This window comes from Typha angustifolia, chromosome 13, assembly GCF_048772165.1.
Source record: "Typha angustifolia cultivar Huaian chromosome 13, ASM4877216v1, whole genome shotgun sequence".
Classification (NCBI taxonomy): Eukaryota; Viridiplantae; Streptophyta; class Magnoliopsida; order Poales; family Typhaceae; genus Typha; species Typha angustifolia.
In genome coordinates this window covers 4,247,654-4,263,345 of record NC_133251.1, presented here as the reverse complement: position 1 = coordinate 4,263,345, position 15,692 = coordinate 4,247,654, and the positions used below count along the sequence as shown (strand labels likewise).

Sequence of the window (15,692 nt, the reverse complement as noted above, 5' to 3'; positions counted from 1 at the left end):
TCGAGTGCTTCTATCTTTCCCTAAAATCTAACCTGCTACTGTTTCCTGCTAACCACTCTGATTCCTACTCCTTCTGTCTTATACTCTTTAATTTCCTTCCCAATTTTTGTTTGTTTCTCAATCATACTTTCTTCTTGTCATGGAAAGATCCATCTACTGTCAAGAAGATATACTCAAAAGTGCTCTTAAGTGCCTCTATGGATATATATAGTTGTCATCCAGTGCTCTATGCTTGGGCAGTTTAAAGTGGTGATCAGCAGTATACTTTTCATTAACATAATATCAACAAGTTGCTACCAACAAAGGCATCATGAAATATACCCAGTATTCTACTCCTCGGAGCCATGGATATGCATTTTGTGCATGATTACCATGCATCATCCTTTGCTTTTCTCTAAAATTTGCATCATGCTGACATTTGTCTAGCTAGAGGTGCATTATTCACCATTATTTGAAATTAGGTTCTTTTTATTTGCTTATATAGCCCCCCTAAAAGTGATTATTTGATGGTACAGAAATACCTTTATCTCCTTTTGTTTTCTTTTTGTTTTCATAACCTGTGGAACATATTATTGTTTGCGTGAGTACCTCATTTGAAATTTTGCTAGCAATGACCATGCAAGGTCATAGATGAGTAGCATATTTTGTTAGAGGATATACATGTGGAAAAGATTGTCAGACTATTTTATCTTTTTGAGATTTAAGTATTGTTATTAAAAAGTAATTTACATGTTATTCACACTGAAAACAAGGGTTTTGAGGGATATACATGTAAACAGCTAATGAATTTTCATGCGTGGAAGTGTGCATTTGATCGACAAGCAGTTACTTCAGAAATTTGCCCAGAAATGTAGAAAATGTAGATGCCTAATTAATATCCTGATTGCAACTAGATGTCTTAATTTGTCTTAATAATTCAGGCTATTGGATTTCAAACTTCTATAACATTGCTTGTGCTTGTAGCTTGTGATTAGAGATCATTTATTTTAAACAGCTAGAGTGGTCCAAGCTTATTAGAAATACATCCTGTTTGTTCCTATACTTTTTGTCAACTACATCAGTACTCTTAGTTTTTCTTGTCCACTTAATTTATGCTTTAACATTGAAGATCCATCAGAGATGTAGCTTTGTGATCCAAATAACAAGCATATCAAAAGTGGTTGTGCTACAGAACAACATCTAAGTCAATGAATTGAGATCCTTTTAATAGCACTACACATTTTATTCAATAGCATAGCTGAAGTTTTATATTGGACTTTTTTTTTTCCATGCATGCCTCTCCAAACTGTCTTATATATATGTGTGTGGTGTGTACCTTTAAAACCTATTATTTCTGTATAGATTCCTTTGAAGTTATTTTTTTGATATCTACAAGTTAAAAGCTTAGTAAATTTATGGGACAAAGAGAAATTGATACTCTTTACTAAAAGCAATGTGGTGTAAATAAGAGAATTTATTTGCCTTCTTCTAGTTTACTAAAGTATTTTGGGGGATATACATGTACAAACTTTATGAGAGATTTTTAAACAGTATACATGCAAAACAAAAAGGCCCTTTATAATTCATGATCCACTTGGAGATCTCCCATTGGAAAGTGAACCAGTCAGAGGACAAAAATAATTCTTGAAGAAAAAAAAATTATATTACCTCATTGGTTGGAATTATATGTGTGTAAATTATATTATTAGACTGCCATCAGATTAAAAATTAAAAAAAAAAATAGACTTTGGCTTCTACTCAATCTTGCATCAGCTAAGGTTGCAGGGGCATAGAATAAGTTATTATTCTCATGTTGAACTTAAAAACATTTCAAATTTTGAATCAAGATGTGCTAGAAATTTAAGCTATTGATTCTTGTACTCCAAGCCAGCTGCCAAGTTTAGAATACCAATAAAACTCAGTGTGATCAAAATGCTTTATAAATTGAACTGTTCAAGCTCAGAAGATGTTTGTGTTTGGCACTCAGTGTGAAAGTTGTGAGGAGCTCTGCATTTAGATAAGAGGAATAATACAAATGAGGCCTGCAAAGCACTGAGTAGTGCCATTTAGATAAGTGGCCAACTTGTTATGAGAAAGAGAAATAATTATATAAAGGTAACATATGGTAAAAGGATACAGGCTCATTGGTACTTGATATTATTAGATAGGCTTGATCTAAACCACTACATATATAAATATTAGAGTTAATATTTAATAAATTTCTTATCAAAATGTTATGATATATCTCTTTTAAAAAAAATTAAAACATTGCATTCTTTATAAATTCACATACTAAACAACTTATTTTTAATTATTCCAACATTGGACCTGTGATCAAGATCTTGAAAATCCTAAAGCATCTAAGTAGATTTGCATCATCTTCCCACTAATAAATTCTCCTATTCCTTGTGTTTTCTTTGTTGAGCATAAGAAAAAGGAATCAAAAAAGAAAGAAAAAGAAAAAGAAATCAATAGCATATTCTTTGTCCTTCTCAAGCAAAAATAAGTTTAAGCATAGCCTATGTTATAGATATAATGGGTGTTTTCGAGTTCAAATTCAAATTTTTAAGGGCATCAGGGTAACATTAACTTCTCAATTTTTCTGAACAATTAACAAGATAAAGAATAATAAATATATATCTAAATATAAAAGTTTAAAAAAGTTCCAATGGTAGAGGTTTAAAAAGATTTATCCCAAGCATAAATGCTTATTCCCATTATTAATCCTTGGAATAAGGAATTAAACACATCCTAATCCTCCCCACGTGTATAACTCCTTCCCACCCTCCTCTCTTCTCTCTCTCTCTCTCTCTCTCTCTCTCTCTCTCTCTCTCTCTGCCGAATGCCAAATCTCGTCTCCCTCCTTATTCGCGCATCCTCTCAATCGCATAGCTCTTATAGCTCCCAATGCTCCTCCGCCGCGGCCACCACTAGGGTTCTCAGCCGCCGTCCGCCGTCCGAGGCGGCTGCCGGAGGGGGCGGCGCAGGGGTGCGGCGACGAGGAGGATGCAGCTGCGGATCTCGCCGAGCATGAGGAGCATCACGATCTCGAGCAGTAATGGCGTGGTGGATTCGATGAAGGTCCGCGTCGCGCCGCTGCGTCACGTGTCGCACCGGAACCTCTTCCACGTCGTCCTCGTGCTTGCGTTTCTCCTTCCCTTCGTCTTTATCCTCACCGCTATCGTCACCCTCGAGGGCGTTAATAACTGCTCTTCCCTCGGTGAGAGGCTCCGAGACTTGTTCCCTTATTATTCCGATTTCTCTGCCCTAAAGTTCCGATCTTTGGGTTAGAACTTGGTGCATTTGGATTTGAATTGTTGGGATTTGTTGGTTGGATCTTGTTTCCTTATTTGTTTGTGGTCGGAGATGTAGTTCTTTCTGGAAATTATGCTGTTGAAATGTTTGGAAATGAGCGTATCATGGGTTCACCCGATTTGGTCTTAAATTCGAACTAGCAATTTTTTTTAGATCTCCGATTAATTTGCATCTCGGAGCCATCTTGTTCTAGTAATCATCAAAACATGTCTCGAGTTCGCTGAATTGTTCCACTATGTTGGATGTGAATTACAATTTCCTGATTTATTTTTGCATCAATCAAGCAAGAGAATCGTTTTTCTCCCTCCTCAATGTACTCGTTATCTTTATACTAGTTTTTAAATGTTTAAGGCTACATATGGATACAATTTTCTGCTGCTTCTTGGACATTCAACTCATTCGATTAGCTAACATGGAAGAGAGATTCTCCTTTCATATATTAAGGTTATTTTTAAGATAGCACTTGGATAGATCATAGATTAGACAGTCATGTAACTCAAACGTGGGGCAGGTGTTCGGTTTTTTTCCCAGTGGACAGGAGTAACTAGATTTACATTGAAATGGAACTTCAAAGTTCTAATGTACATATAAAGGCACACAGTTAAATTGAAATCCCATATATATAGGAACCGATTATGTAATTAACTGCGATGTTAGTCATATGGGTCCAAAATCACTCAACTTGATGGATGTGGTCAGGATATGGGGGTTACAATATTTTTGGGCTGCCTCTCCAGTTTTTTTTCCCGGTAGACAGGAGTAGCTAGATTTAAATTGAAATGGAACATCAAAATTCTAATGTACATTTAAAGGCATACAGCTAAACTGAAATCCCATATTAATAGGAAGCATTTATATGATTAACTGCAATGTTAGTCATACGGGTCCTAATTCACTCAAATTGATGGATGTGATCAGGGTATGGAGATTACAATATTTTCAGGTTGGCTTTAGATGAAATTTGTCTTAAACTCTGTTTTCCATGGAGATCCAAATTCTAAACTTATATTGTTGGCACATGAATTGTACCTATTTATTTAGATAGGAGTATGTATGTTATTTGTTGTGCAGAATTCCTTCTTCATCTTGATAGCTTCTGTACAAAGCTGATACCACTTATTTGTTTTTCTACTTAGAACTTTCACCTACCTTTTACTGCCCAAAGTGCACTATTCTCCTTCTACAGTTCTACTCTCTGTTGTTCCAATTTTAATGCACTAGTGTAATGTTGTTTAGTTGTTTTAAAAAATCTTCTACCTCTGTACAATTGCATTATGCTGTTGCATGCTGTCCTTTTGGACTGCACCTTTTTGTGAGTTGTAACAAAAAAATTATATGTTTGTCTGCCTCTGTCAGTTGGAATTGCCTTCATATATTAATTTGCTCTGTTTTTTGTTCTTCAGATTGTCTGGGAAGGCGACTAGGACCAAAGTTCTTGGTTAGTAGGGGTGATTCTTCTAAGGTAGTAGCTGCATCTATTAATATTTTATAATTTTCTCAAATTATGATCAAAATTAATGTGTTTGATTTTTACCGATGATGGAATAAAAGGTTGATGTTTAATGCTTTCTGTTTGATTTAATTCAAGCAGAGGCTAGTAAAAGATCTATACAAGATACTTAATAAAGTTAGTTCTGAGGAAGTTCCAGTTGGATTGAGATTGCCAGAGTCATTCAGTGAGTTTCTTTTGGACACAAAACACAATCAATATGATGCCAAGACATTTGCCATCTGGCTGAAGGCCACGGTATGCACATACTTGCTCTATATTTATGTTGCTTTGAGCTAAGTAAGCTTCAATATATTTATGTACTTATAATTTAACTTATTTTTTCCTAGTTTATTTATTTTTAGCTTGCAATGAAAGAGCATAGTATATTTGACATTATCAATCTTGCCATATTATTTGAATTGGCATCTCAGCTTTTCAATTCAATAACAAGATATAACAATATGAGTGAAAGTTACTTAGGCCTTATTTACTTTAAAAATAAAATTAATTTTAGAATAGATATTCTTCTTTGTTATTATCAAATGAGGTATTTATTTTTAAAAAAAATTTATGTTCACTATTATTTAAGAATAATGGTCTAATAATTATTTTTGATGTGATATAAAACAAATGAAAAGATGGAAAAAATATGTTTTATTTTTATAAAATTATCATGAATATCTTTTGATTTGATATAAAGTAAGTTGGTGAGATAAATATCAAGAGTAAATTAATAATTAAGTTAATATACGGCATAAGATGTAATTTTGATAAATAGTATTTGTATTCTACAATGAGGTTATTTTAATATTTAGCTGTTATTCTAGAATAAGAAGTTGTATTTTAGAATAAGAAAAAAGTTATTCCTGAAGTAAACAGAAGCTTAGGTGTCTTGAATATTAACAACCAAGTTCCATTCTTTAACTGCTTTCCACTTGATCATTGAATTGGTGGTTCAATTCAATTCATAGAAGATAGTTGCATCTTTGCATCTTTACTGAATCTATTGTTGTGGACGTATGTGTCTTGTCATATTGATTTATGCATTTAAATGCAATGTAATGTGATATGAGACAATTTTTGAAGTATAGATTGTGCAGTTTGAGGCTTTGAACATTGTGGTGGACACAGTACAATGGGTATTTGCAGCGTTAAAATTTCACACAGTTTGCATAAAGAACAGACACAATTCTCATGTCTCATTTATGTGGCATCAACTTCTAATTATATTATTTACTAACTTTATTTGAACAATTATAATATTAGCTTAATGTGCGAGGATGTCAGCACTATTTTGCTTAGCCTTGAATCTATTAATAGACTAGGTAGTCAATTCAGGCTAAGCTAAATTAGGTTAGTGGGCTGATGTGAGTCATCTAGAAAAGTCTAGAATTCTTCTCAACTTTTGGATTTCCCGACATAATTTTTTAACTTCTCAACCTTTGGACCTTCCAAATAGTATTAGGACTTCTCATCATAGCTCCTTAATCCCAACCTGAGTCCTTAATTTCTCAACCTTTAAACCTCCCAAAAAAATCATTGGACTTCCCATCATAACTCTTTTACTTCCCCGCATTACTCCTTAACATCTCAATCTTTGGACCTCTCAAAAAAAAAAAGACCTTTGATCTTTCCTCCTCTGTATAAAATATTATGCAGCCCTTAAAGGGAGATAATCTTTGGGAGGATTATCAAACTCTTCATTATACTCTAGTCCCTCGTGAGTTCCATCATTTACCTCCTCTTTACAAGTCCTCCATAATCCTTGTGGGTTTCTTGTTGATCTACCTTATCACTCTGCTTCCTTTTCATATATTTACTGTTTTCTTGAGGGATTTTCAACAATATAATGAGGACTATTGGTGCCCAGACTTGGAGTCGAAAGCAAGACTTAAGGCTACACAATATCCTTCACGTCCGGTGAGATCCAAACCTAGACTTTTCTTTAGCACATAGTTGATTAATCTAAGTCTAGTAGCCGATCCATTATTTTCTTTATCCATATCTTTTTGCTATAAATTTCAGACTTGCTGGTTTGTTAAGTTTATGACTGGATTTAATATTACTTATATCTTAGTAAAAGGCTTTATGATCATTTGCTGCTTTTGTTATTTGTATTGCTCATTTAGCCTACATTTGATCACATGTTTTGCAATATTTGTTCGCAATTTTGAGTTGCATTAAATTGCTATTTGAGCAAGTTCTATCCTTGAGCTTGCTTACTTGTAGGCATACGTTGTATGCCATAGTTCTTCTTTTGCTTCAAATTGCATAATGGTCTTCTGTCCTACATCTGAGTACAATAGTACATGCATATTCATATGTCTAGAGCCTATTTCTTTGCTCAAAATCATTTAATAGGTCTGTAGGACAATTCAGCATTATTTGACAACATGTCTAGTACAAACTTTAACATGTGGTAAACTACAATGGAGTGGATCAAACTCTACAACATTTGGCAGAAAACTAAGGGTAACCATCACCACAAAACAATCCTAGGGCTCGTAGACTGGAAAGAGTACTTAATCCAAATGAAGATACCTGTAGTGAACTAGAGGATGTCCCTATGGATAGAGACATGAATGAGACTATGAATAGAATCCTAGACCTACAGATAGGTGGGATCATGACATAAAATTGACATAGGAGAGTTTGAGGGTGAACTTTTACCTGATGAATTCCTTGACTGGGTTGATAAAATTGACCGATTTTTGAATGGAAAGAAATTTCAGATGATAAAAGAGTAACATTTGTGGGCTTAGAATTGAAAGGTCATGTTCTTGTGTGGAGGAAACAAGTTCAAAATTCAAATAGATAGGGTTAGAAAGGGCAAAGAGAAAATAAAATCTTGGCCTAGGATGAAAGAAAAACTCTGAGGAAAGTTTCTTCCTAGAGATTACAAGGAAATCCTATTTCAAAAAATTCATTATCTGTGTCAAGGGTCTAGAACTGCCCAGAAGTATATTGAGGAGTCTTGTACTCTTCTTGCACAAAACAATCTTCAAGAAGATGAAGAGCAAAAGGCCACTCGCTATGTTGTTGGACGTCATCAGTCAATCCAAGATGAGTTGACCATGTGTGACTCATTGCGTCTAGACACAGCTTATAGCAAAGCCCTCAAAGCTGAGGCAAAACTTAGATGTCTAGGAGTGTGCTTTGAACAGGATAAGAGTTCCATGAGTTTTGCTGGAAGAGCACAAGTTGTTGAGTGAGTATCAAATCAAACCAAGTCACTTTGCCTCCTAAAGAGAATTCTGATACAAATACTAAAAAAAAGGGTGTTTAAGAGCCTCCCCTGTCTTTCATTTGTTTTAAATATAGAAGGCCTAGAAACTGATCTTCAGATTGTCCTTTGAGAAAATTTACACCTCAAGCAAACTAAGTTGGACAAGATGAAAATGAAGATGAATGAGAAGGAGAGGAGAGTGACTATGAGGATGGTAAGGAACTAATATGCTCATAGAAGATGTTGTTGGGATGTAGAAAACCATTTCTACTTATGCATCAGATCATGTTAACCCTGAAAGCTAAGTCTGAGGACCCTGAAAGCTAAGTCATTTGTACTTGGATTACCACGAACTGTTTGTAATGTTTTGTGTTTATGGTTGTGAATTGATTCACAAAAATATCTCATTTCATTGCATGCCAAAAGACATTGTATGCATCTCATATAGCAAATTTATTTTTTAAGGAAGACTTCATTTGCAGAACATTTCAAAAGCATGCACATCAGATAGGATACTAAATTTCTGAGTCATTTTTGGAGGATACTGTGGTCAAAGTTAATTGTAATTCAACATTGCATGCCATTCACAAACAGACAATCATACAGAAGTAGCTAATTGATCATTGGATTATCTATTAAGATGTCTAGTAGGAGAAAAATTGTCGCAGTGAGAATCTTGGCACAAGCTGAATTTGCCTATTAACATATCCACTGAAAAATCTCCTTTTGAAACACTATTTGGCCATCCAATCCCACATTTCCTTGACAGACTACTTATCACCTATGATGGAAGGATTAATATTGATACTGAAGCTTATGCACAATGAATAGTGCACCAAAAAGTTCTTGAAAAATTGTAGGTTTCTAGTGGCAAATATAACGAACCAGCGGATAAGCATTGCTGAAGGAAAGACATTGTCATTTGAGATCTAGTCATGGTTTACTTCAAGAAGGAAAGATTTCCTGCGAGAACATATACTAAACTGAGTCATAAGAAATTGGACCCTACTATATTTTGGAGAAATATGGAAGTAATATTAATCTCATAGAACTTCCACGAACATACCAACTTTACCTGTTTCCAGTGTTGCTGGCCTGTTTGAATACCATGGAGATCCAGCACCATAGATGGTTACTAGTTTACATCATTCTAATACAAGGAAAATGAATACTTGTCACTAGCCAGAAGACATTCTCGATGTATGAGAAACAAAAAAATAACGAGGAACACATAGATGATTTTTTATTAAATGAAAAGGATGACCTGTATTTGATGCAAGTTGGGTGGATGAAGCTGAGATGAAGAAGCTAAATACAGATCTATATCATCAATACACTGAAGCCATCTTGTTGAAGTCGAGATTTTCTCCACCCTAATGGTGTTGATGTGACATTCATGGATGACCGTGGCGACCGGCACGAGGCGTGCCGGCGGCGTATCGGCATGTGGCACGAGGGGGTGCCACACAACACCCCTCCTAATAGCTTCACTATTCACCATCGACTTCGTCGTCGTGCTACTCGTCGCCGCTCGCCGTCGCTTCGTCGGGTGCCTTAGCCCGCCCGAGAGAGAGAGAGAGAGAGAGAGAGAGAGATAAAAAACTTAAGTATTCTTTACCTTTTTCTTTCCTTCTCTTATGGCACGGCTAGTGGTCAGTACGGTCTATGCCTATGGCATGGTCATCGTTGGTGACATCAACTTCCAATTAGATTAATTGCTTGCTTTATTTGAACAATTACAATACTTGTCTAATGTGCAGAGGATGTCCGCAAATTCTGCTTGGCCTTGAATTTGTTAGTAGACTAGATAGTCAATTTTGGCTAGGCTAGGTTAGGTTAGTGGGCTGCCTCAACTTTTTGAGAATTCTCTAGAAAATTCAACCTTTGGACTTCCCAAAAATAATGCCTTAACTTCTCGACCATTGGACCTTCCAAATAAAACTTTGAACTTCCCAACATAATTTTTTAATTTCTCAACTTAGGCCTCATTTGGTTTGTACTTAAAGTTTTTTAAATATAACTCTATGCACACCTCTTAAATATAAATTATGTATATTTATAACTTTATTCACATAGTATTGTTTGGTTGTAAAAATAATTACTTTGAATAAGTTTATACAAGAATTTATATTTAGTTATTAAATATGAATAAGTATGCCAATTGTACTTAAAATCTTGCTTAGAAAACGTGCATAACTTATCACGTGACTAATTTTATACAAGATTTGACCAAAATATGTATAAATGAGTGTTTGATTATAAAATGTATTTAATATAGTTTTAATTCATGAATAAGTATCTCCCACTTAAGTCCTTAACTTTTCAATATTCTGGACTTCCCCAAAAACACTTTTGGACTTCTCAACATAACTCCTTAATGTCTTAACCTTTGGGACCTCCTAAAAAAGATCTTTGGTCTCCCCTCCTCTTTATAGACCTCATGCAGCCCTTAGTGGGCCTCTCACAACTCTTGTGAGTTTCCACTCTTTCCTCCTCTTTACAAACCTCCCATAATCTTTGCGGGTTTCTTGTTCATCAGTCTGCTTATTTCCATGTATTTGTTGTTATCTTGAATGAGGACTATTGGTTGGTGCCCAGAGTTAAAGTCGGAGGCAAGGTTTAAGGCTATACACTATCCTTCACATAGGGTGAGATCCAAACCTAGACTTATCTTAGCATCTTTAGCCTGCTTTTCGTCATAAATGGATTTGCTGGTTTGTTAAGTTTAAGCTAACTAGATTTTAAATCTTGCTTATATCTTAATAGAAGACTTTGTGATTGTTTACCGCTTTTTTATCTGTATTGTTGAATACTTGAATTCATTTAATCTACATTTGATCACATGTTCTCCAATATTTGTTCGTAATTTTGAATTGCATTACTTATGCTGATAGTTGTAGAATTGTTTACAGATAAAAGATTGTACATGACTCTGCTGTTTGTAGGGTTTATGAGTGTTCACCAATGCCAAATTGCTTAGGATAAAGCCTAAGTGATATCTGCTTGAGTTTCTTATTGTAGTCCTAGAGAGTGGAGGCAGGGCTGTCCAAATAATTAAGCCAACTTGAGCTCAGCTCAATAAGGCTCGAAATTAGTTCCAAGCGGAGCTTGAGCACATGCAGGTTAGAGCAGGCTTGGCTCGATATGGTGCAATACATATATTTTAATTTGGTTATACTTTTGATTTGAGTTTTATAAAGTGTAAACTACTCCAAGATTCAATTCAAGCTTGATTTAATATGGATTCAAGCTTGATTCGAGTTTAAGTTGTGCTTGAAATAGACTTAATCTGCTTATCAAATGACTTGAAATAGAAAGCTCGGCTTGAGCTCAAAGTAATCTCGAATTGAATCTAATAAATTCTAGTTTGATGATTTAGGTTAGGCTCAAATCTAATTTTAAGCCAAGCTTGTACCAAGCATGGCTTGATTACACCCCTACCTGGAGGATTCGATACTTCAATTCCAGGTTTAAGATTTTCTCCAAAATATTGGTGCACAGCTGAACAATTTCTAAACAGGTCTGCTCCACATGACTGCTAGGTTATAGTTTGAAGTATTTGCCTTTTCATCTTAACTCTTTTCTTCTTAGGTGCGGTTATAGTGCTATAAAGACCACTTCCCACCAATTCATGTACTTAAATTATTTTATCATGAGGTAGAATGCTCCCTGAATTTGTTTGCCACCTAGCACTATTTATTTGATAATTGTTATGCTCTTAAAATACTAGTCTGTCGAATTGCATCTCAATTGGTTCTTAAGGAATCCTACATAGACCTCTTTCCATAACTCCCTACTTCTTTCTCTGCAGATGGAAAATATGGACAGGGAGGTAAAGAGATCTAGGCTGGCAGAACAATTATATAAGCATTATGCTGCAAGTTCCATACCAAAAGGCATCCATTGTCTGTCTTTACGCCTTACCGATCAATATTCCTCCAATGCTCATGCAAGAAAGCAATTGCCACCTCCTGAACTGCTTCCGTTGCTCTCTGATAACTCCTACAAACATTTTATTTTAGCCAGCGATAACATCCTTGCAGCTTCTGTTGTGGTTAATTCAGCAGTGAGTTCTTCATTGGAACCTGAGAAAATTGTTTTTCATATCATCACTGACAAGAAGACTTATCCGGGGATGCATTCATGGTTTGCACTGAATTCTGTTTCCCCGGCAATTGTTGAAGTGAAAGGTGTTCATCAATTTGACTGGTTGACAAGAGAAAATGTACCTATTCTGGAAGCTGTCGAAAACCACCATGGTGTCAGAAACCACTACCATGGAGATCACATCACAGGGTCTAATGTCAGTGACAATCCAAAAGTTTTTGCTTCAAAACTTCAGGCTAGGAGTCCTAAATACATATCTCTACTGAACCATCTCCGTATATATCTTCCAGAGGTGAGTAGGTTTAGTGGTTTAAATTGCTATATTCTTTTCCTTTGGACTTCATGTGCTGCTGTTGAATCTATACTTGTTATAAGTAGAATATTGGCTATTCCTAAGGCATGAATAAAAGGACACCATGGCTGATCATGATGAATAATGATATTTGCTTAAAAAGATGTTTTGTTGTTGGTAGTGATATTGAGTGGAAGCTGAAATAATCATAAACACGTGCAATTGGATCACTATTTGAGATTCCTCATGGAGGGATACAAGAGGAAGGAAATTTGATTCAGAATTTGCTTCTGAATAAAAATTGAAACTGTGGAAAACAAGAAACACTTGGTTTACGTTAGCTAGATTGGAAGATAGCGATAAAGATAAGAGGCTGTCCTCTTCAAAGATATTGTTCTATGTTTTGTTTGTTTTATTCCTTCCATATTTGTGTAAGTAGGTGATACTAGACTTTTGAGTCCTAGGAAGACATCAAAATCACGGTGTCCCAGAGTTCATACAGTATTTTATAGAGAACAATTGCTCCTTTATTATGTAAAGTCTAAGTGCTTTTGCTGATTCTTTGATGCAGCTCTTCCCAAACCTCAACAAGGTGGTCTTTCTCGACGATGATGTTGTTATTCAGCGTGATTTGTCACCTCTATGGGAAATTGATCTTGGAGGAAAGGTTAACGGGGCTGTAGAAACTTGTAAAGGTGAAGATAACTGGGTTATGTCTAAGCGCTTCAGGACATATTTCAACTTCTCTCATCCATTGATAGTGAAAAATCTTGATCCGTATGAATGTGCATGGGCATATGGGATGAATATCTTTGATTTGAGTGCATGGAGGAAGACAAATATCAGAGAAACATATCATTACTGGCTAAAGGAGGTAATTTCTGAATATGTTTGCCAACTAATTGCATAATAAACTAATTTATACTTTTACTTTCTAGAGTGCTGTTATTCTTTCACTCCCTTTTCTTCAGTCAATGAGATTTCTGCTTCAAGAATAGTTAGCACATATTTTACATCCTTTTGTTGTTGGACAGATGGTGTCAGTGGTGTTATGGTTAAGTTTTCAAGTGTGCACCCTAGTGGTGTATGTTCAAGTTGCCAGAAGACCTCTTCTGTAGTAGAGTTAAGGTTGCGTACATCTTGGCCTAATATATGAGAGTTGATTGCTTTTTCGTAAGAATATTACATAAGGATTGATTTAGTAATAGTCAAAAGCAGGGATTGAACCAATTAAGTATTGCATGGTGCCGAATAAAAATTTACCTGATATATTATTATTTAAAAATAGTTATTCTTCTATTAGATGAGGTAGGTTTCCTTCTGTCTAGGACCTAGTATAACTGGTGCTTTTTGAAGAATCACCAGATCTTGAGCTCTTACTATCTATTCTGATAATTTTATGATTATCTTCTTTGTGTTTACTTTTATCGATTGCAGCAGTCCTTTAAAAAGCTAGTCTTGGGTATTTCTGTAGGTTTTTAAATTTTGGAAATTTCCCTGTGGCATTCATAGCAAGCTAACTAATTGAGGACGGTGATGCTTTGTTGCCTTACACCCTCCTAGTTGGTGCACCATTCAATTACATTCCACACTTATTTGTACATAGAATCAGCTGCCCTAATTAATGTGATGTGTTTGGATTGATATGTTATATTTATTTTCTCGTTGCAGAATCTAAAATCTAATCTGACGCTTTGGAAGTTTGGAACCTTACCACCAGCACTGATAGCATTCAGGGGCCACGTACGCGCCATCGACCCATCTTGGCACATGCTTGGATTGGGATACCAAGAGAAGACTGACCTTGACAAGGTTAGGAAGGCTGCTGTAATCCACTACAATGGCCAGTGCAAACCATGGTTAGAAATTGGTTATAAGCGCCTTCAATCATTTTGGGCAAAGCATGTAAACTACTCCAATGATTTTATAAGGAACTGTCATATGCTAGACCCACAGTAAGAGATGAAAAAGATTCAGGAAACTATAGAAAGGACAACATTGCTGAAGCTATTTACTTCTGCAGCTAGAGACAGATCACAGCAAGATGCCAAGACTCCTTTCCCATGAACAAAGCAGTTTTTATCAAAATGTGCCTTTCATTTCTTTCCGTATAATTAACAGTATTGCTGGTGGTCTGGGAGATTCTTTTCGAATCTATCATATTGATCCATATTCTTCTTTATTACTTCTGAAATATTTCTGCCAAAGAGTACACTATCTTCTTTAGTTTGCAAGAACAGCTACGATAGAAGTTTACACATTATTCCACTTGATTCAGCGGCAGAATGCTTTCATCAGTCATACAGAAGCCAGAAAGTGATGTTTCTTCTAACATCAGCACATGCCGATAATTTTTTCAGCCTTCATTCTTGTTCCTTTCCTACGTATTTTAGTCTTCAAAATTTTGTTTCATTTTAGTTTTCCATATTTGTATTCCTAGGTTCAAAATTATTTTGGGATCCCTCTGGATTGTAATATTAATGGGATATTTGTTACAATTCATGAATTATTGGAAATGTGCAGATAATTCTTTCTTATATTGGTGCTCTATAAAGATGTATTCCCTTCTGTGTGCAATATGAACTACCATAGCATGTATCAATGTGGAAATTTTGCAGGCTATCTATCCAAATTCTGAATGAAGTTGTTGCACAGTTCATCTGAAGAATTAATTTCTTCCATGGAGGATCGGAGAACTTTAATTTGACAATTAAGCTGGAGGTTGTGTGTGTGTGTGTGTCTCAATTAATTGTGCTCAGTAAGATAAGGTTGTAATCAGTTTATAAAATTAAGATGTTATACATCTATCATGGTTCTATGTCAATCTATTCAAGATGACATATTAAGCAATGCTGATGATATGAGGAGACCAAATATTAGTTGGGACTCCACTGGTGGAAAGAGATGCATGCAAGGAGATTAAATGTATTAATCCTTATTGTAACATTTTTTTTTTTCTTTCAACTCTGAAGTGTACCTGCAATTATTGATTTTTTTTCTTATGCAGTACATTTGATCTATTGCTAGTTAAGATAAGCTTTCTCCAGATATGGTTCATGTTGTAAGAATATGATGTGGATTAGATAATAAGATACTATTCTTACCTGGCTTGATCTGGTTCTTATTTGTGTTTTAGCAAATGAATTGAAAAGAAATGATTGACTTGGGTATAGTATCATAGTTAACATGTTTCTTTTTTATATATAGATTATATGCCTGTAGACTAATTATAAGTAAGTTATCTTTAATATATAAGTTGAGCAACTCAATAAATTCTCTTA

General features: G+C 35.2%; 1 protein-coding gene across 1 annotated transcript; it reads left to right on the top strand.

Moving 5' to 3' along the window:
• The first annotated feature begins 2,781 nt into the window (after nt 1–2,781).
• On the top strand, nt 2,782–14,948 carry LOC140773176 (probable galacturonosyltransferase 14). The gene is made up of 6 exons (XM_073115604.1): nt 2,782–3,199; nt 4,698–4,756; nt 4,886–5,041; nt 11,824–12,411; nt 12,983–13,285; nt 14,083–14,948. Exons 1-6 carry the CDS (start codon nt 2,986–2,988, stop codon nt 14,368–14,370), a joined length of 1,608 nt encoding a protein of 535 aa, XP_072971705.1. The 5' UTR covers nt 2,782–2,985; the 3' UTR covers nt 14,371–14,948.
• The last annotated feature ends 744 nt before the right edge of the window (nt 14,949–15,692 follow it).